The 22,575-nt window shown below is 37.1% G+C and overlaps 2 protein-coding genes across 3 annotated transcripts in view; both read left to right on the forward strand.

Moving 5' to 3' along the window:
* The window catches only part of iqca1 (IQ motif containing with AAA domain 1), a 48,380-nt gene extending 48,345 nt beyond the window's left edge, over window positions 1–35 (forward strand). For both annotated transcript variants that reach the window (XM_051113424.1, XM_051113425.1), the window contains exon 19: window positions 1–35. This exon is cut by the window's left edge and continues 659 nt beyond it. The gene's annotated coding sequence lies outside the window, so the exon portion shown is untranslated.
* Window positions 36–18,775: 18,740 nt separating this feature from the next.
* On the forward strand, window positions 18,776–21,861 carry gbx2 (gastrulation brain homeobox 2). The gene is made up of 2 exons (XM_051112876.1): window positions 18,776–19,686; window positions 20,680–21,861. The coding sequence occupies exons 1-2, from the start codon at window positions 19,176–19,178 to the stop codon at window positions 21,195–21,197; spliced, it is 1,029 nt and encodes a 342-aa protein (XP_050968833.1). The 5' UTR covers window positions 18,776–19,175; the 3' UTR covers window positions 21,198–21,861.
* Window positions 21,862–22,575: the final 714 nt, after the last annotated feature.

Here is a 22,575-nt window from a genome sequence, read left to right on the forward strand (position 1 = left end):
AAACCTGACCTGAGGTCAGAGAACCAATAAAGGACAAACCTGACCTGAAATCTTCTCTCTTGACAATTTCCTGAAATTATGTGCATTCAGATTCCAAAATATTGTAATCCTGAATGTTACACTTTAAAATATAATAATGTATAAATGTCTTTGTATTGGATAATAACATATAAAAACAAGGACCAATTATTTTAGAGAAAAACAGAACACCTTTCATGCAAAATAATTTTCAGGAAATTTTTTTTATAAAAATATAATTTATAAATTTAAATATATTTTATAAATTGCAATTGATAAAATAATAGATACACTGTTTATACTATAAAATTAAGACAAAAAGCATTTGGACACTTTGTGATTTTATCAAACTCTGTAGTTATCAAATGGCCATGATTATGAAATGGTTGCACTAGAATGTACAGTTGAGGTCAAACGCTCAAAATGTTAATTATTTTACCAAAATAAGGAGAAACAGTCCTGAACAGTTAAACTGCCCACTGTTCTTCAGAAAAAAAAAACTCAGGTCCCACAAATTCTTTGTTTTTTTAGCATTTTTGTGTATTTGAACCCTTTCCAACAATGTTTGTATGATTTTGATATCCATCATTTCACACTGAGGACAACTGAGGGACTCATATGCAACTATTACAGAAGGTTCAAATGCTCACTGATGCTCCAGAAGAAAAAAACAATGCATTAAGAGTCAGGGATGTAAACTTTTGAGTAGAATGAAAACTTGAGAATTTTTTTTTTCCATTTAGTACTGCCCTTCAGAAGCTACAGAAGATACTTACATGTTTCCTAGAAGACAAAAAAAAAGTCACATTTACCCTGACCTTCAAATTCAAAAAGCCCCCACCCCCACCTCCCATATAAATCCCTCAGTTGTTCTCAGTGTGAAAAGATGGATCTCAAAATCATAGTCATTGTTGTAAAGTGTTCAAATACACAAAAATGCTGAAAAACCAAAGAATTTGTGGGACCTGAAGGATTTTTCTGAAGAAAGTTTAAATGTTAAGGACAAACAAGGAATTACTATCACTAAACAAAAAAAAAAAAAAAAAAAAAAAAAAAAAAACACAACTGTTGATCATTCAGCTAACAACATAGTATTAAGAATCAAGTGTATGTAAACTTTTGAACTGGGTCATATTTATAAATTCAATTATTATTTTCTGTTGTGGACTATGTGTAAACATCTTTTATGTTAAATATCTTATTCAGGTCAGTACTAAATAAAAAATAACATGCATTTTGTATGATCCCTTTTATTTTGGTCAAATAACTAACATTTTGCAGATTCTGTAAGGTGTATGTACAGCTAAACTTTTGACCTCAACTGTAGGTAACCAAACAGTTTCCATTCACACTGACTTCCACTGTATGTTTTTGTCCATTCAGTGGAAGTCAATGGTAACCAAAACTGTTGGTAGCTAGTGACAATCTTTAAAATATCATCTTTTGTCTTCCACAGAATAAAGTTAGTCAGGTTTGGAATGGCATGAGGAAGAGTAAATGAGCATTTACATTTTGGGATGGCCTATACCTTTAATTCCATTCTGAAATAACAGCATTTACATTTTGGGATGGCCTATACCTTTAATTCCATTCTGAAATAAGATGCCACATTGAAATGAAATTCGTGGCTAAAAATTCAACCCAAAATGTACAGTAAATGCTGTTATTATTTACTCAACATCATGTCATTCCAAACCTATATGATTAACTTTCTTGTTCTGTTAGACAGAAAAGACAAAGTCATATGGATTTGAAATGACATGAAGGTGAGTAAATTATGACAGATTTCCTACGCCTTCAATAGTAAAATAAGACCACTTTATGCTCATTTGTATAAACACAGAGAGCAAAACACAAGCTATATAATACCATAGGATTATATGGAAAGTCTCAGTATCAGTTTTTGTGGAGTTTATTGGCGCATGTAATCTTCACCCGTACTGTGTCTGGCAGAAGGGCTGCAGTGCGACATCTCTGCCCAGGTCTCAGAGTATTTAGTGTTCAGCGCTATACGAGACAGCCTGCTCTGCCAAGCAGCTGACCCACTTCCCTTCCTCTCTTTAGACTCCTCTTCCCATGGGAGCAGATGCCTGTTTTAAATTCCTTCATTCTCTGTAACGCATGTCTTACCCCTTGTTTGCAACATAATCAACTCCCTCACTTATCCCAGGTCATTCTTGGTATGCTCTCTCTCCTGTGTGTGTGTTTTGGCTTGCCTTGTGCCTATCTTTATCCCACACTTTGACTCTGATCCTACTGGATCCCCTCCTCCTTCTCACCAGGTTTATAGGGCATGACAAACACAGTCACCTCAATGTGCTCTTTGTAGCTTCAGCTCACATCTAATTGAATTAATCAGGAATATATGTGTGTGTGTGTATGTGTGTGTGTCAAACCCAAAGAACAAAAAGAGCCCTAAAGCTGGGTGACATGTAAAGAGGAGTATGGTTTTTTTCTTGACTTGCTAATTTAAATGCGAGATGTTGATATGCACGTGCCCAAGTGCACTGGCTTATATTTGCACACCTAATTACTGAAAATAAAAAGATGATTTGAAGTCATCTTTTCCTGCAGTGCTCTTCATACTGTTTTTAATTAAATGCCTCGTTTGACTGTGCATTATTCTCATAGGTCATTTCCCCTACACATTTCTCCCCTTCAGGAGCGCTAATAATTAAACATTATTCAGATTGGATTAGTCAGATGCATCTTTTTGTCTCACTGAGACCTGAGCGCAGACCTTTCTCGCCCTGTGGCCGTTGCTGTAAAATAAAGTACAGCAATTCCCTCATTTCAAGAAGCCTTTTAACCATTGTTTTGCAATTACTATTTATTTCCCTGTCCTGTGGCTCCAGGGTCCTGGGCTTTCTTATGCAGGGCTGCCTTTCCTGCAGCAAGCGGTGACCTCTGAGGTACTGTTTATAGTGATGCAGCCTGCCTGTGCCTTTACAACTTTAGCAACCCTAGGTTTGGCCTAGGGGCTGAAGGGTGAGACAGAGCCATTAAGAAGTTATCCCTGATTTAATGGAGATTGTTAAAGTGAGCCTTCAAAAAGGCCAGATGACAGAAGATAACTGGAATTCTGACCCACAGGATAGCCTCTCTTTAGCTGTCACATTAGACTATATCCCTGTGAACAAAGTGCACAATTTGCTCATTGGGAATGTACATGTATATGAGATAGTGTACTGTTTTGTAATGGCTTAATATTTATAAAATGATAAAGAATCGGTGGCTTAAAGTAGACAAAGCAGGAGATCGTCTGAGAGGACTCAAAAGCTTTATAAATTATGTAGATGGATGGATAGACTTAGCTGCTGAAAATTCAGTTTTTCCATCACAGGAATAAATTACATTTAAAAGGGTTAGTTTACACAAAAATGAAAATTCTGTAATTAAACTACTCACTCTCACGTCGTTCCAAACCCATAAGATCTTTGTTCATCTTTGTTCATCTTTTTTGTTTTCTTTTCACACAAAAAGTTGTCTTGTAGCTTCATAACATTACGGTTGATCCACTAATGTCACATGGACTATTTTAACAATGTCCTTAATTCCTTTTTGGGCCATTTGAACATTTCAGTTGCATTGGTGTCCATGCAGGGTCAGAAAGCTCTTAGATTTCTTCAAAAATATCTTAATTTGTGTTCCGAAGACAGGAACTTACAGGTCTCAAACAACATGAGGGTGAGTAATTAATGACAGAATTTTCATTTTTGGGTTAACTAACCCTTTAAAATATTAAAATTATTTGTACTTTAATTTCACAGTATTACTGTTTTACTGTTTGTTTTATCAGATAGATTATTCAGTTTTGTAGTAATTCTCAACCCTGGTGAAAAAACCAGCATATGCTGGTAGGCATGTTTTGATGCTGGGATGCTGGTTAGGTATGTTCTGGTGCTGGTTTAAGCTGGTCCTTTGCTGGTTTATGCTGGTCCTTTGCTGGTTGATGATGGTCCTTGACCAGCAACATGACCAGCATAAACCAGCAAAGGACTAGCAAAAACCAGCTAAGGACCAGCTTAAACCAGCATCAAAACATACCTAACCAGCATCCCAGCATCAAAACATACCTACCAGCATATGCTGTTTTTCTCACCAGGGAATGGCCACACTCTACAAAACGCTGAGTTATTTTTTTAACTCAAATGCTGGGTTCAACTTGTTGGTTCATTTTATTTGGTTATTTTTAATATTTGTTACCCATGTGCTGGGTAGTTTTTCTGTAACTCAGCTGCTGGGTCATTTAAGGCTGGGTTATTTTTTTTTCTATCCAACCGTTGAGCTGAGCCTGTCACTGACGATACAACCCAGCTGCTGAGTTACAGTCAGAGCACAGGCTTTTTGAGTTCTCTACAGGAGAGAGAGTGGTTCTCAGCGTTGCCGATTTGGTGCATTTCTTCAGCAAAATAAAGGTTTGTATACATTTTATTTCATTTCTAAAGTCTTTACTATGTTGTAAATTGTATTATTTTACGCAATGTACGCAACATAAGGACAAGATGTCAGTCAGCTCAGTCAGCAGCGGTTGTTTCGCAAGATGGAAACGCCATTTGTCTTGCATACAATAATTGGATTTTATTCGTTATTGTACTGAGTTTAATTTAGTTTGATATTAAAATATGTTCTCTAACCTCAGTACTGTTTGTTTATGGGCAGGTTTTGAAGTCAGTCACGGCATCATTCATCTACCTGTGAAACGTGAGGCTGGTGTCTGAAGTTCGCAGTTAACCTGCCAAACAGCAGCCCTTCACCATCTCAAATTTCGGCATCACACCGGCACGAGAATTAGCGCTATTTAGGTAAAAAGCGATTACAGAGAACGGTTGAATACAGTAAATTGAAATGCTACTTTTAAATGTTACATTTTTTATGTCTTAAATGCTTGTTAATATAATATTGTAAACTATGCTGTATTCACCCAAATAAATAGAATTTGCCAATATGTTCTTGCTTAATAATAAATGTTCATCTTTTGATTATTGCTGTTGCCTCTAGTAATTCTGTGTGTGTGTGTTTTATAAGTTCCAGTCCATTTTAAGCCAGCAGTATAATAATTTTAAACTAGTTGACAAATAAAATAACCCAGCATGTATTGTAAAAACTGTTAACCCAACCAGCTGGGTCAAAATAACCAAGCATGTGTTCTGTCCTATATTTTCCCAAGTTGGGTGGTTTTTAACCTAGTATGTTTTAGAGTGCTATTTCCCATTTGAATTGCAGTTATTTAAGTTGAACTATGGAAGTTTTTAGGATAACAAGGAACAAAATTACACTATTTCATGAGTTCTTGCTGTACCTCAAACAACTATGGTAAGCTTACAATGATTTATATTTTTAGCTTTTGGGTCAAATTTGGTAGTATATTTCAAGTTTATGTCAGCAATTATGCTATTTACAGCAGCTGTTTAGGCAAAATATCTTGTAAAACCTTACTATCAGCAACTAGTTATGTCCACATTGAACTAATACAGGTATAGACCAGTTTGGAGTTGACGTTACGTCACTTGCATCTGTACGTGCATTGTGGTGGCAGTACAGTCATAGTACTGCCAGTCTTAAGTAGCAGGGGTATATTTGTAGCAATAGCCAAACAATACACTGTATGGATCATTAGGATATTAAGTAAAGATCATGTGCCATGAAAATATTTTGTAAATTTCCTACCGTAAATATATAAAAACCATAAAATATGCTAAGATCTTCATTTGGACAACTTTAAAAGGGCCATATGATGTGATTTCATGTTTTTCTTTGGAGTGTTAAAAGCTGTTTGTGCATGTATAAGATCTGTAAAGTTGCAAACTTTGAAGTCTCAAACCTGAAGAGACATTCTTTATAAAAGTTAAGACTAAAACGACTCATTCAAACACAACCCCACATGTCTAAGTCACAGTGTGGGAAGATTTGCATAACACCGCCCAAATGTATATGCAATGAAAGAAGGTGTAGCTTTTATTCTTGCTGTAATATTGTTGCAGCCGTCGCCATGTTGTGGAGAAGTTTTTCTCAATATTTTGATTTTCTTTTTGATTCCAGATTTTCAAACAAACAAATCATACATTAACCATACATCCTAACAAACCATACATCAATGGAAAGCTTATTGGTAACACTTTAATTTGATAATCCACTTTAGACATTCTACTAACAGCAAGTAAATTTGCAACTCCATGTAAACTAGTCATTACAGTATTAGTAGACTGTCCTATACCCTATACCTAACCTAACAGTCTGCTCTGAGAATTAGTAGACATGTAGTTGCAAATTAATGAGAATTAGTTGACATGTAGTTGCAAAGTTACTTATAGTTAGTAGAATGTCTAAAGTGGACTATCAAAATAAATTGTAACCAGCTTATTTATTCAGCTTCCAGATGATATATAATGTCAATTACAAAAGATTGACTCTTATGACTAGTTTTGGGGTCTATGGGGTCTACACTTTGTTTTCAGTATAGGGCCGCAAATCTGCTAAACGCTGTCATCGTTGCCATTTTGTATTAAAAAGTAGTAGGAAAGGAGGTATTAATCTCATTATCTTATTATCTGTTGGTCCAGAGATTTCGCAAGTTATTAGGTAGTGGATCTATGAATTACTGTAGCATTCATAGCAGTCACGGCCTATATTGATCTAGTGGTCGCATTTTGCTTTGAATACAAGAGGTTTGAGCTCTAAACCTGCTGCTTTGCTTATGCACTGTGTGTGGTGACCTTACAGTTTTTGATGGACACTAGAGATGTTGTGGCAGTACCAGCCTCGTATGAATACTTCATATAAAGCCAGCTAACCGTAGGCTCCCCCTCAAGTGGGGAGAATAGGAACCACAGTCACCTCCTTTTCAGAATAATTAAGGACAAGAGAGAGAAAGAACAATTAGCCAGCTGGGTATTATAAAACAAAGCAATTAATGTTATGCTAATTAGCCCAACATCATGTAATTCTTTATCATTTGCTAATCATTTGTTAATTAGTCTGACTTTTTAATGCAGCAAATCAAGAGTGATTAATTTGAACATATTTAAGTATTTAAAAAAAACTCCATCGCAGAGCTGCACAGCATGAGTTTAATTCAGCTTCAACCTGTTTTACATACTGTTTACATAATGCAGTTTCCCACAAGTCCCCTGAACACTTCAAATTGTTTGGCTTTTTTTATATTTGAAAAGATGTTTGGGAATAGGGAGAAATTTACATGCCTTTTACAAGCTGTTTGTCAAACAGTGTAAAATGGACTCACTTAATCTCTCTAGGAATCAGGCCAGTTGTGTAGATGAGAGAGGCCTGACTACTCAGGCATTTCAGATAATCATTACTCATACAAGGAGTTACCTGGGGAGGAGAGCAGACTGGTTACACCTTTATAAATACTTTGAAAGGTCAACTAATGTCTGTATGACAGAGCTGTTTATGCTGCTAGCGGCTCAGTCCCACAGTGAGAGTGACAGGGTAGGCAGTGCTACATACACAGAGGGGCTGTTGAACCAGGTGAGTGAGCAATTAAAGTCCAGGTGTGCTTCATCTCAATTACACCACTGTCCTGCCACTTAATGACCAACCAGACTGCCCCGGTCAGAAGCTCCAGCAGGGGAATCTGGGAAATCACAGGCCACTGCTGCCGCCTTTTTGGACAGGGGTGGGGGAGCGGTAACATGACTGTTTTACGTCCTTGAGAAACAGAAGTGCAAGTGATTATCCACATAACTCTTTATTCAAGTTTAACTTTTCTTCTTTGCCAGGTCAGCCCAGAGACTGAGTACTGCCCCACGTCAATAGAGCACTGGAGACTAAGATACATTTACACGACAACAATGTATTTTTGAAGTTTCACATACAAACCACACTGCTGTCAAAATGATCCCTGTTCACATAGATCTATGAAAAAACAACAAACTCTGTATGATGCATGCCAGGCCAGTAGTTGGCAATGTTACTTTGTAAAGAAACACTACGCACCTCTGCACATAACCATGGGGGGGGTTGTAGTTCACTCTGAGATGGTAACATTAAAGGGTTAGTTCACCCAAAAATGAAAATTCTGTCATTAATTACTCACCCTCATGTTGTTCCAAACCTGTAAGACCTTTGTTTGTCTTCAAAACACAAAATTAAGATAATTTTGATGAAATACAAGAGCTTTCTGACCCTCAGGATACTACGACGTTCAAGGCCAGAAAGGTACCAAAAACATGGACAAAATAGTCCACGTGACGTCAGTGCTTCAATCATGACGCATGCGCATGCTTTCCTCTAAACATAAACAAAGCATGATGCACACGTGTTCTATGTCAGCAGCATGCATTGTTTACATGCGAGGAAAGCGTGCACAGAGCTATGTTTGAAAAACTGATGTCAGATGGACTATTTTGTTGATGTTAGCGGTACCTTTCTGGGCCTTGAACATGGTAGTACCCTTGCTGTCTATGGAGGGTCAGAGTGCTCTTGGAATTCATCAAAAATATCTTATTTTGTGTTCCGAAGACCAACGAAGGTCTTACGGGTATGGAACAACATGCGGGTGAGTAATTAATGACAGAATTTTCATTTTTGGATGAACTAACCCTTTAAAGTTTTCAAAAATTTGAACGTTGAAACTTGTTTTCAAATGTTTGCATTTACAGACCCCCAAAATGAAGGCCAAAATTGCATAAAAAGCTTTCAAGTTTTTAGTTGAAAATGGTGAGACCAGCCTAGTCATGACTGTCACATAATTATAGATGGGGTAAGATATGCCAGTGAGTAATTTGCATCAAATTATGAAAAATCTATGTACAGTATCTTGAGATTCAAAGGTCAGGCTTCAGTAGGTTTTTTTTTTTTTTTTTTTAATTTAGCAAAAATGCATTAAATTGAATTCAAGTGACATTTACATTGTTACAAAAAAATGTTGTTCAAATAAATACAAAGTTGTGCTGTCATGAAACTCTAGATGGCACAGGGGTAACTCAATCCGATTCACATGACATGCTAATTGGTAATTGGGTTTCTTTTCACATCAGTAGCCAATGAGCTTCCTGCTCAACACTCAAATACTTGGCCAGTGCTTAATGTAGCAGTTACAGCATGCTTCAGAAACCCTCCGCCTTCCCCAGCTCCACCTGTACAGATCTGCTATGGGGTAACTTAATGCATGCTATATATAGGGGTTATTTAATATGTTTTATGTGTAATAGCAGTATTCGTATATGTTCACAGCAGCATATTGTGGATGTATTGGCAGTAGCAAGTCTTGATACTTGCTCTTCTGCAGTAGTGTAGCAGATCTATTATGCCAAGACCAAACACATTAACATTGCCCTGTACTGTATATTTGTATGCTAAACTCTCTGAGAGTTGTGATGACAGAAATGCTGTTGTTTTTTTTTTTGTTTTGTTTTGTTTTTTTTTTTGAACGTTCTATTTATCAAAGAATCCCGAAAAAAATATTACAGTTTCCATAAAAAAAAATGTTAAGCAGCACAAATGCTTTCAACTGTCATAATAATGTTATTTGAGAACCAAATCAGCATATTACAATGAATTGTAATCTGGGGTTAAAAGCCTTCCCTTATTTCTCGTTATCCTAGATAATAACATTTTACCCCACTGTCCACTACAGTTGTCAGCTGTTTCATGTTTTTTTTTTGTTTTTTTTTTTTTTGTTTTTTGATGGACCCATGCAATTTCACAACAAGATTAGATATGCCATTTGAGGTTAAACACAGTTTTTCCATGTCACCAGCTCTATCCTGAGGGTCCAGGAGGTTCTGCACATGAGGGTCCCACTATTCAGTACCATATTTTTTGGGAGTAGAACACTCAAGGACATCTGTTAACACAGGGAATGTAGATGGTTGCATAATTCTGTTCTGAGTGGCATATTGGTACTCTGAATGTATTCCACCCCTGCGCTCCCTCATGATCAAGATCAACACTCTGTAACCTTGAGGATTTGTTATTATGATCATGGAAACATTATAGAACCCAATCTGACACAGTGACCTTGCCAGCCACAGCCATTCAGAATCCACACCCCCTTGTCATCAGAGCTACATTAGAAAAGCCCATAACACTCATACACCCGCACTTACACTCATGTTTACGCACATATTCTCATATGTTTCCATACACAAAAAAAAAACCATACACAAAACTCACCATAGTAAAGTGATAAAGGGATGAGACATGTCCCTAGAAAGCAGATACTGCATTAATATGGTCTTTCGGATGAAATCATTATTATAGAAGAACATGAGGGCAAGAGGGAAGATTTGCCCATTATGTTGCAAGTGCAGACATGCTGAGGAAGCCAATATGTAGTTTTGACAAGGCCCAAACTGAATCTTTGGTCATAGAAAGCTCTGTAGTTTTCCACAGAATTGCTTATCATCCACAAACTTCTACAGGAGATTGTCCATAACAAATAAAATAAAAATAAATGTAAAAAATGTAGTATAAAATATATGTGGCAAGTTTTGATGTTAGTTTCATATTGCAAAAAAGAAAAAAAAGAAAAAAAAATCAATATTTTTTTCATATATATATATATATATATATATTTTAAATAAAATGTGTGATATAGCCATTAAGGTATATATATATATTAAGGCCAATAATTCTGTCATTATTTATTGACCATTATGTCATTCCACACTCTTAAAAATAAAGGTGCTTTAAGATGCCATATAGAAGAACCTTTTTTGTTCTATGAACAAAACCTTTTTTGTTCCATAAAGAACCTTTAACATCTGAAGAACCTTTCTGTTTCACCAAAGGTTGTTTGTGGTAAAAGAAGGTTCTTCAGATTATTAAAAAGGTAAGAAAGAAATGGTTCTTTAAAGAACCTTTGACCGATCGGTTCTTTGTGGAAACAAAAATGGTTCTTCTATGGCATCGCTGTGAAGAACCTTTAAAAGCACCTTTATTTTTAAGAGTGCAGTTCTGTATGACTTTTCTTCTGTGGACCAAAAATTATATTACAAATTATAATTTTGAAGAACACAGTTTTGGTTACCATTGCCTTCCATTGTATGGACAAAAAGCACTGAAACATATCTCAAGGTAATGACAGAACTTTAATATTAGGAGAACTAACCTTTTATCATATTAAAAAATAATATTTATTTTAAAATACTTAAAATATATATATAGTAGTCAAAATTTGAAGTGAATGAAAAAGGCTCATCAAAGTTGTCCTAAGTTGTCCTACGGGTATTGTTTTAATTTTAGGACAACTTTGATGAAAAGTTTTGATCCACTTTAAAATGTTGACTATTATATATATATATATATATTTTTTTTTTTTTTTGTAAAAAAGTTGTGTTGTTATGAAAAGGTCAAATTATCTGATATTTTAAAAGACTTAATGACTTTGGGTTTTCAGAGGTCTTCTCTCAGTTCCTGTTTTATACTTTATAGTTTGTGTGTTTTTGTTGTTGTTGTTGTTTTTTTACATATTTCTGTATGTTGCATGACTTCGACTTGACGGAGAAAAGATTATCATATATTAATGAGAAGTGAAGTACTGTTCATTTTTTAAAATAAGATATAATCATTAATTAATTAATTAATTCATAACTAAGATTAAGCCAAACATGGATCTTTTTCTTTATTGGGATATAAATCTATCACTCTGAAATTTTTGACTTGAAAAAAAAAAAAGAATGTTAAAACATGATCATCATGTATAAACTGAATTTTGAGTGTATTTTTGACTGAATTAAAAGATCTGGGAGGGAAAAAGGGCCCTTGTAACCTATTGTAAACATAGAAGAAACAAATTGCTTCATGTCTGTGACTGTTCTGTGAGTCTCTGTGTGTTCTGCAGGGTTGTGTTTTAGTAGCAAGAGGTTTGGGTGCTGTAGTCAAACTCGTACAGAATTAATTAGCCAAGAAAGACTAATTAAAGCTCTGGAGGTCTGAGCAAACCGTGGCCCTCTCCTCATGATGATGTTGGATCAACCAGCCTTGAAGGCACTTTACACTTTATTAAATGGATATATGCACAGGGTTAACTCAACAGTTGACTTTCTCTCTTTGTCACAAACTGAATCTTGTTGTCTAATTCATTTGGGAGAAAAATGACCAATCTATATTCTCTGACGAATAAAGGTGGATTCGTAGGTCGCCTGGACTTTTTCATTCTTCCTACTACTACTGATGAGGCTGAACTAAATGGTGGTAGTAAGGTTGCTCTTAAATCCATCAATGCTCTTTCTCAGAGTTGCCAAAAACAGCACCATGAAGCAACCATTATTCAAACACTCTAACAAGACAAGAAATCAATTTTAACCACGTTTTTAAAGATTGCATTTGCTTTCACTTTGACATCTGAGGTTTTTAGAGTTTATATTTCACACAGAAGTGGAAGATCATCGTACAAGTAAGTTATAGCCTAATGAGCGCCTATGTGTTCACGTGTTAGAGAGCACATGAACACTTCATGTCTTGTCTAGCCAAGCAATAACAAGACAAGCCCCAGCCAAGCTACTTATGTTAATCAAACTGACCGATCTTTACCTCAGAGAGGAAACTAATTGGGTATGTTTTAACCTATAGCGTTATTTAGTACTTACTCGTTTATTTTGGCTATTATTGATGTGTTATTATGCGAATGATACTTGAATAAACGTGCATTGGGACGTGTAGGACAGCCGTTTGAAATGAACTCTCAGGGAACTTAATTTTGAAACGTCTGGTCAGCTGATCACGTGGATGTCTTCAGCCAGAATGGCTTCAATTCAGCTTGTTAAAAGCGAGAATTTGATGTCTAGTCATGGAGCGTGGTGTCTGTTTCTGAAGGTCTGTGGAGGCTGCTGCTGATGCTTTTGAAATGGTTGTAATTACTGCACATCTGGATTTCCCTTTCATGGGCGTTTAAAAAGTTGCTTGTGATTGACATGTCTGGTAGTTTTGTGTAGAGTTGATGGTAGGGGCAAGACAATTGAGGATATTTCATTTGTGGTTTCAGGGTTCTCCTTTCTGTTCGGAATCTAATTCCTCAAAGTTCTTTGAAATGTTTAAACTGTGTTCATGTGAGAGTTTGTACTGTACATATGTAGAGTGGCCTATACAGTCGAACGCTACTGACCGTGACTCTTATTCATAATTAACACATTTTCTGTTTATTTTACTCAGAGATCGATACACTTCGACATGCTGAACATGGTTTACTGTCTAAAACAATTTTGTAGTATTTTTATCATGACCTGCAGGCGGCGCTGTGGATTAATATGACTGACTGGAACAGTCGTCTCTGTACTGTACAATAGTAAGGGAGAAGAGCAGTGTTATAACACATTTTGTTATTTGGTAAACCTTAGTAACTCAGTGAAGTATCTCTTTAATAAAATATTCTTATACATATATAATATTCTTATACGTTTGTGTACAATGTCCAAAGAGTGGTTGTTACAACTTAAAATCTGTTTGATTGACAATTTATTGTGAAATTACTGTGCACACATTTTCTTTAATTGTTATGCTATTAAAGAAAAATATATCACTATCCTTTCATTCAGTTGTAAGCTTTGAAAACAGATTAAAACAAGAAACAAATAAACAGCAAACAAAAGAAATACATAAAACATAGCCTAATAATGCAAAATATAACAATGTGTCTGTAGTATTTTTTAATAACCACTGTGGCAAATGTACATTTTTTGAGCATCAAGTACATTGGAAAGCGTTACAACCATCCCTGGTCAGCCATGATATTTCCTTTCTTTCTTTCTGTCTGTCTGTCTTTCTTTCTTTCTTTTTCTTTCAAATTAAGTTAAAAAAAGAAAGCCTCCAAGTTCTGTCAATTTTCACTGATTATCATGAACACAAAACAAATTTTATCTAGATGGGTTACAATTTTCCTACTTTTTCGTTATACTGTAAATCATTTTTTATGCAGACACCTTTTAAAGAGACATTTACTGTCACTTGTCAGGCATTTGTTATTTATAATAATACAATTGAAAATGTATGGAAAAATAACTACTTCTAAAATGCTGTCAGTTCTTATTTCCATAGCTGTTTCCTGAGTCCAAAGAATGAATGAGCTGGCATGTTTATGGCCGTCTTTTATAGATGCACTTAGTCGTAGTATTGATTTCCTTAAGCCGTACAAGACTGCATGTGTGAGGTGCTTTTGGCAGACTGATGGTGACAGTATCAGAATGTTGCTTTGGAGGATTTGTAAAGCCATTCTCTGCTGCTTTGTGCGTTTGAACAGAGCTCCAGTGTGTGTGGGGTGCTAATCCTGTGCTATCATTGTGCTTGCCCCTGTTGTTCATCTGTCTTGAACGTGCCCTGGGGGTGCAAAGCACTGATGCCTCACCTCATTTCCTCGCTTTAATAAAGCAAGATGAATTGGACCATGGCACACACTTGTGTCGTGGTGTGATCCCTTTAACGTGAGGCATATTAAAATTAGAATGATGGTTTGAATTGCACCTCATTGTGAGTACTGTGGTGAGCTCTGCATCTGTTTACCAAGTATAACTGGCACTGAAAATGTGTCCTTAGATACAAATATATGTTTCACAAAGCCAAATGACATAATCAGGTGGGAGTCTGAACCGAGGTAAAGCACATGCCTAGTGTAGTTATGACACTGACCTGTCTTTTACACTTCATTCAGCCAGGCAGTGTTTGGATTATTGCTTCTGTGTGCATGAATAGAATGGACTTGAATGGAATTCCTGTCAACCATATTTCGATTGATGTAAAACAATGTAGTAACCAATATTAAGACAGAGCAAAGTATGACACAATGGGTCCCCTATAGTGAAAAATAATATACATCTATTTCATGCTAAGTATACTACAAATACATTTACATATTATACACTTAACCCTGCAATTGCACTTTTAGAATACTTAACTTGTATACTTAAAGTCTGCTAAACTGGAACAACTAATATTGTACTTAATGCACTTTAATTGTGCAGAAGTAGTGCTGAAGTCCAACTATAGATATACTTAAGCATATTTGATTGTGCTAAAGTGGAACTATTGCAAGCATACTTTAGGATATTATTTAAAGATCAAACAATCCTCATCAGTAGTGACATTAAAACATATTTTAGGCTTAATATTAAGAAATGTGCATTGTGCACAAGTAGTACTCCAAATGAAGTTTAATTACAATTTTTAAATTAGTAAGTCTCAATATGTCAGTAAATATGGTAGTAGACTTGAACTATACTTAGTATAAAATAAATGTATCTATATTTAAATCTATTACTTTTTTACTAGGGTCTAAAGGCCTTTATTGGCTGTTTTTCTCCCAAAATATTAAATTCCAAAATAAAAATCACAGCCCTTTCCTATCCTTGTTAAAAGGAAGTGTACGTATTTGCACTTAATATAATATTAAAGGCTATTTAAATGTAAAGAAAATACTATGTTCATTAGAAAAACCAATACAGTATATTTTATATTACCATAATTGCTCATTTCGAAAGTACACTTTAACTATATTTAAAAGACAAATTCTAATAAAGATGTATTTTTTGGCCCATATAAGTAAGACTTAAGTACAACTATAATACATTTCCATCCATTATTTCATGTAATATGCAGTTAAGTGTCCAGAAACTTTACATTCATTGTGCACTTAAGCATATTCTTTTATCATTTTTTAAAAATAGTATATCATTTCTGTAGTAAGTACTTTCTTTTAAAAATGTCAATTTTTCACAAGAGTAAACACCTGTTTGTCTCAGTGTACCGATGTACAATGACAAGGTTCACTTGTAATTTGGTTTTCCAAAAAAGTTTGAATATGTTTTATTTTTGTTTTAGTGAAATCAATAGTTTTTCAGTAACTTTTAAATATCTGAAGGGATAGAATTTGAGGTAAAAGGCTTATTAAAAGTGGCTAAAGGACCCCAATAAAAAATGTAAAAAAAAAAAAGTAATCAAAAATGCACCAAAGAAGCAGATGTAAAACACCTGTAGTGTAACTAATTGTTTCTATAATTGGGAAGGAATAGATTTGTTGTGAAGGATGTGCAGTGTGTGCTCACATTGCTCCAATCACAATGGAGAGTCATTAGGGAAATAACAACGATGCAGCTCTGAAAGCAAAATTTATAGTTCTAAAGTACTTGAGCCGTTATGAGATGCCAGAAGTGATTAAATGAACGCAAAATTGTTGTAGCAGTTGCAGAAGTGAACTAAGCATGTACTAAGCATGGTATGTTATGTACTTAAACGTATATTTTTGTCCTTTTTTTACCAAATTCTGTTTCTCCATCAATATTCAGTAAATAGAATTTTTCATTCGTCATGTACTTTCTTACGTTCCTTAAGGGGGCTTTTAGCCCTGTTGTAACCTATCAGTGCATATTATACAGTAAAACAACTTTGTAACAGTGCTGGGAGTGTAAGGATGTAGAGCAGCCCTGAACTCAGTGGTTATTGACTGGCATAGTGTGGAGCCCCGAGGACCGGTTGACTGAGATAGATCAATCTTTGCGCTTAGCCCTGAGCCTCAGGGAGAACCAGCGCTCCCCACCAGTCACGCATGGCCAGACCTTGAATGGGTCTGATCTCCTATCATCAGGGGATCATTTAAAGGTTAATCAATTGATTTCAAATAGATCTCATAATTTGAAATCGAAGGTCAGGCTTTTAATAGCCGTTTGTCTATGACCAAAACAATTTGAGAGCAAATTAAACATATATATGAAAGTGTTGGAGCCCATGCCCTTTCCTAATGCGACCGGATCAGAGAGAGGGAAACAGCGACTCATGTTTTCATTGGGAGAGGCGAACTGTGCCGAATAAATTATAGCTGACATTTGGATCTTGATGAAAAGGTTGAGCCTGAGACACAGTAACTAAATAATGTTGAATGGTCAAATGCTGCAGGCAACATTTCAAAATCCATTTCCCCTGCAAAACTGCATCGAGTAGCAATAAGAGGTCTTTAATTGGTTTGCCCACTGAGTAAACCTTTCTTAGATGCGGGGCATTTTCTCCAGGCCTCCATCTGTATGCTACACAATTAAAGCATGTATTAGGCTTTAAAGCGCAGAACTTCTCCACATCTTCTCACTTCTCGCAGTTGCAGTTATTGTCCCGTTCAGAAGATCTTCGGGTGCTGTCAGTGTGTTTCTGGGCCTTTCTTAATTTAGCCCACGGTAACGCTCCCCCTCGCTTCTACATAATGGATGATTCTGCACTCCACCATGCAGGAAAGGTTTAATTAAATCATATTCCAATCATAATCCATGTTGTTAATTAAACTGGATAATTTATAAGTACAAAAGAGGGTATTTATTAGCTGCTCTGCGGTGCCGGTTCAATCGCAGCATATCAGAAAGCACCCCCCATCCCCCATCCTCCCCCTGTACTATTGATGCCTTCACATGATTGATAATGGAACGGTGACTGCTGTACTATTTGTCTAATGGTGGTGCAATTAAATCCCCTTGTAAATGACCCATGCCTCATTTCATCCTAATCTATGGAATTTTGATTGAATTTGTCAGCGTTAATTGAAAAATACTGCTATTTAATGTCTGCATTGCAGTTGCGGATCAGCCTGTCTTTAATGAGACTGTGTCCTTGTGACCCTGGGGAGGGGGTGAGGGGATTGCCCTTGATTTGGCGTGGAGGCAGAGGTGGGGGCTCGGGGTCAAGGTTTTTAGGGTGCACCAAGGGAAGGAAGGTCCCCAAAGATTAGGACTAATCACCACCGCGAAGGCACAAAACGGACGCATTCCTTTTAATTATGTGGGCCAAATGATGCACACATGACCAAAGACTTTACAAACATGGAGACACATTTATTGATCAGGAATCCCACTGAATAATTCATAATTTAGTCCCCCTTGCCAACAAAAAATTGACAATTTCATTACGACTTTTTCTGTTTATTCATGGTTTTAGAAATACAATTTAGCCTGCAAATTGATGCATGATTGTACTGTAACATCAGAGAAATATGCTTTTAGGTTCAGGCTTCAGCATGTCTTCATGCAGAGCAGACTGAGTCTGTTTGAAATATGTTTTTTAATGTTTATGAGGAACACAGTGTATGTGTGAACGAGGGCTGTTAACTGCTGATTCACAGAGATCGGGCATGAAGTGTCTGACATGACATCTTGTGATGACTGACTGCTATAAAGGGCGGAGGATCATGTCATTATGAACAGACCAATGTCAGTGACATCTGTGTGTGAGTTTCCCGTTAGAAACAGTTGTAAGGTTGCTATTTTAGTCAAATTAAGTATGTTGAAAACATTCATATTATAAATACATAACTTTGAGAAGGTTTGATGGGGTGTATTTGATGTTTGTCTCCATTTGGTTGACTGAATTTAGAAATATGTAGGAGTTTAAAAAAAATGTTTTGCTTTGAAGCACTGGCATTAATTGGTTTTGTAATGATGAACAATAGTTATTTTACACTCACAAATCATTTCAGAATATGCAAACACTGTGGCCAAAGGGTGGTTTTCATTAAGTCAAATCAAGAAAAACATTAGCACAACTATTACATGCAATTGCAACTGCAGTGCCAAAACACACATCAGATCACATCTCACATGATGCTTGTTTTGACTGTTTTGGAATGTGAGACTGAAGTTCTAATTTAAGAGACAGCAGCCAGCGCAACGCTCGCGGCTCCGGAGCGTCAGGACTTTTCCTCATAAACGGATGAATCCGGACCAATAGCAAGCGCGGAGTCGCGATGGGCGTGGCCAGAGCGCATGGTGGAGACGCTTAAACCGAAGGAGCGTAATTCAAACTCACACTTCAGTAGATGATCACAGCTGATGCTGCGAGGAGCAATTTATTGTGACTTCCATCAGGTTGAAATGAAACGCGGCCAAGCAGAAGGGACAAGGACGCTGAAATAACTCAAAGGAGGACGATAAAGCTCATCTGAGATGCTCGACCTTTTTCTCCTCCAGCAAGGAATTTGCGTCCGGTGTTTGTGTTTCAATGCACTTGTCTCGCTCTATTCGTATAACGAACAAAATTGTTTGGCACTGAACTAAGTCGAAACAGATGCAACGGTTTTATGAACTGCGCATACACAGATTCATTCACAGGATTACCGGTGTCAGTGTATGAAACTGTGCAGCAGTGACATCCTCATCTGAGAAGCACGGGGGAGACAGCTGCTCCCACAGACTTCAGGACTTCATAAACTGTCCACATAAGATCATATGAGTGCAGCTTTCAGTACACCGTTCATGATGATGCAGCGTCCGGTGGGAAGCACCACCGCATTCAGCATTGACTCGCTCATCGGAGGTCCACCGCAGCCCAGTCCGGGACATTTCGTGTACACGGGCTATCCCATGTTTATGCCCTATCGGTCAGTGGTGCTACCTCCGCCTCCTCCGCCACCTCCTCCCACACTTCCTCAGAGCGCTCTCCCCGCGACCCATCCGCACCACCCGATCCCGGGGTTACCTAGTGGGTTCTGCTCCAGCCTGGCGCAGGGCATGGCGCTCACATCCACGCTAATGGCCACGTTACCCGGCGGCTTCTCCACCTCGCCGTCTCAGCAGCACCAGGACGCGGCGAGGAAGCTCGGCTCTCAGTCAATTCACGCCATGTTCGATAAATCTCAGGATATTCGTTTGGATGGAGAGGATGGGAAAACATTCCCAACTAAAGATTCAGCGACTCTTCCGTCATTTCACGACACGCAGTCGATGCACACCTCTACAGGTGAGACAAAACAGTCTGCAGGACTCATTCTGAATACCTAATATAGTCCTGTTTTTGATAAATGTATTTAAAAATAATAACAGGCTAATATTTAAAAACATTTAAAACTTATGTTGTTATTATTGATTCTTGTATTTTCAATCACTTCTCAAAATATATAATCTAGAAATTCCTGGAATTATTTTTATTCTACGTTTTACCGTGTCAAAGGTTTTATTCGTAATGCTTTCTAGAAAGAAATTTTGCAGACTGTTCTTGGTTTGATTAACCAGTCTGCTTTTCGCTCAAATTAATTTTGTCACCTAAATTCAATTTACCGAGTCGCACCGATGAAAGACAGGAATGTGGGACAGAAATAATTATAGGAAATCCTCCGGAAATAAAATGTCAAAATTGTGGCTTAAAGAATTTCAGTATAGCACACGTGAATTAAAGGCCTATATCAAGTTTTCAAGGAATAGTGCCTGAGGCCGAGCTGCCATCAGTGACTAAATTAGCTCGTTTTAATTGAAGGATCGAAGAGCCAGCGGTGTTTAAATGTCCATAAAACTGTAAGCAAAATTCACTGTCGCCTGGGTCATTTATATGTATGCAGAGTAAAATAAATGTAGTCCAACATTATTATTGAATTTCTGATTACAAAAAAAATGCATATCTACAATGTTCGGAAAAATAATAATGAGATAAAAAGACATATCTAAAGAGATGTGAATGGGGTAACTTTTAGGCCGATTTCAGAAGTCTTGTTTTGAGGTGTTCAAACTGCTTTCCTAAGGGATCCATCACCGTGCGTAATTGCGCGTAAAAGAGGCAGCAATAAACAGGAAGAACGTGTTGCGAGACAAGACTAGATAAGATTATGAAAACACAACTTGTTTTCCCAACCACACTATTCAAGAATAATAAACAAATTATTGTTTAGATGTTTCATTCTGATTCTGATAGCTTCAGGCAGTTCTCAAATTAATTCTGCTTTTTCTTTTATTCCCATAGTGCGAGGTCACAACAAAGACGACACGAAGGAGGATGAGTGTCACAGGAAAGACGAGAGCTTCTCCATGGACAGTGATTTAGATTACAGTTCCGATGATAACGGGCCCAGTAACGCCATGTGTCAGAAGGAAGATGGAGACGGCAACGGTGGACTGGACGATGGCGTCCACGGCGGGAATGGGGCCGGGAACACCACGTCCACCGGGAAAAATCGGAGAAGGAGGACCGCTTTTACGAGCGAGCAGCTTTTAGAACTGGAGAAGGAGTTTCACTGTAAGAAATATCTGTCCCTCACAGAACGCTCACAGATCGCACATGCCTTAAAGCTCAGCGAGGTGCAGGTCAAGATCTGGTTTCAGAACCGGAGAGCCAAGTGGAAACGGGTCAAAGCGGGCAACGTGAACTCCAAAACCGGAGAGCCCTCCAGAAACCCGAAAATCGTGGTGCCCATTCCGGTGCATGTTAGTCGGTTTGCGATACGCAGCCAACACCAACAGTTAGAACAGGCCAGACCTTGATACACTGGGTTTAGATACTAGAGGACTAAATCAGCGAATACTAAATATGACCAAACTGTTCTTGAGGCTGATGTTTCTGAGGAACCCAGGACACGCAAGCTATCCAGCTGATAGTTTGTGCTATATATAGTTTTTCGTTTTAACGACAGCGTTGTTCAAACGAGGAAAAAAGAAGCAACAGACTCAGCCCGAACGAAAGGTTCAAACTAAGACCTCATACTGGGAGAAACTGCAGTTTGATTTCCAACTTTGGACCAAACCACGAACAAATTTTAGTTCAGGAAACTCCACTATGTATTTAAAAGAAAAAGATCAGTTTTATGTTTAGTTCTGTGTGACTGTCTAGTTCTTGTGTTTTTGGCAGAGATGAATATTATCCTAAAAGGAGCACTTCTGGTCTCTGCTGAAGAACACCTAATTCAATTAATATTCAAATTAACACCATTCCCTTGAATTTATGAAACGACCTGTTAAATATGTGCTCTTTATTTTTTATGGTAAATTGCCTATATTTTAATTTTCTGTTTGTTTTCTTGCATTTTCCTTTTTTCTGTAACCTTTTCAGACGTCACGGGCACGCTGCTAATTTATTTAATATTGTGAGAAAAAAAGACTTGCTAACGTTTCATGAGTTTACTGACTTCAGAATATTGTGTGGATTAAAGCTGGACCATAAACAATTGTAAACAATTTGTCTTTTTTGAAACTCAACACGTAATCACTTCATTCACATAAGTGTGGAGGAAAACAACTCAAACGGTAGGCTAAGTGTTCATTTTGGCTGTACCAAGATAATCTCAAATTTGAGTGGGCTAATTTTAACAAGCGTTTTAAACTTTTTCTTTACATTATTTGTGCAACTTTTGTCTATTAGCGTATGTTTATATAATTTAAAAATTCATGTAATAATAACAACAACAACAAAACAATACCAATTACTATTATTATTATTTAAATTATTAGTGCTAGTATTGATAATAAAATAATTGTTTTACTGCGTAGCAGAATGATTTGTGTTCGCCCCGTCTGTTCCGCGCAGTTTCTGCCCTGTTAGTAGTGATGATCTGAAATCATCTAACCTTGTGAGGTTTGAATGTGGTGTTGTGACAGGAGGCTGTGCCTCATGAATAGATTTCAGGGTCAGGGTGAGAGACACTCAGTACGGCGTGTGAACACACAACCGCGTGTCAGCCTTGATCTCCGGACCTGCCTCACGTTATAGGATGAAACGTAACGAGCTTATTCGGCCCACACGGGACATGTCGGGAAACCTTGAGACGCAAATGTAAATCAAATACAATTTCGCATAAACAGCCTCTGCGGTATATGCAATTGATTACAATACAATAATCTCATTTACACATCGCTGCTCTTGACA

The sequence above is a fragment of the Labeo rohita genome, chromosome 6 (genome assembly GCF_022985175.1).
Source record: "Labeo rohita strain BAU-BD-2019 chromosome 6, IGBB_LRoh.1.0, whole genome shotgun sequence".
NCBI classification, from domain to species: domain Eukaryota; kingdom Metazoa; phylum Chordata; class Actinopteri; order Cypriniformes; family Cyprinidae; genus Labeo; species Labeo rohita.

Coding starts and splice junctions, on each gene's coding strand:
- gbx2 (XM_051112876.1), top strand. CDS start 19,176: ATGAGTGCAGCTTTCAGTACACCGTTCATGATGATGCAGCGTCCGGTG. Junction 19,687..20,679: donor GTCGATGCACACCTCTACAG/GTGAGACAAAAC, acceptor TTATTCCCATAG/TGCGAGGTCACAACAAAGAC.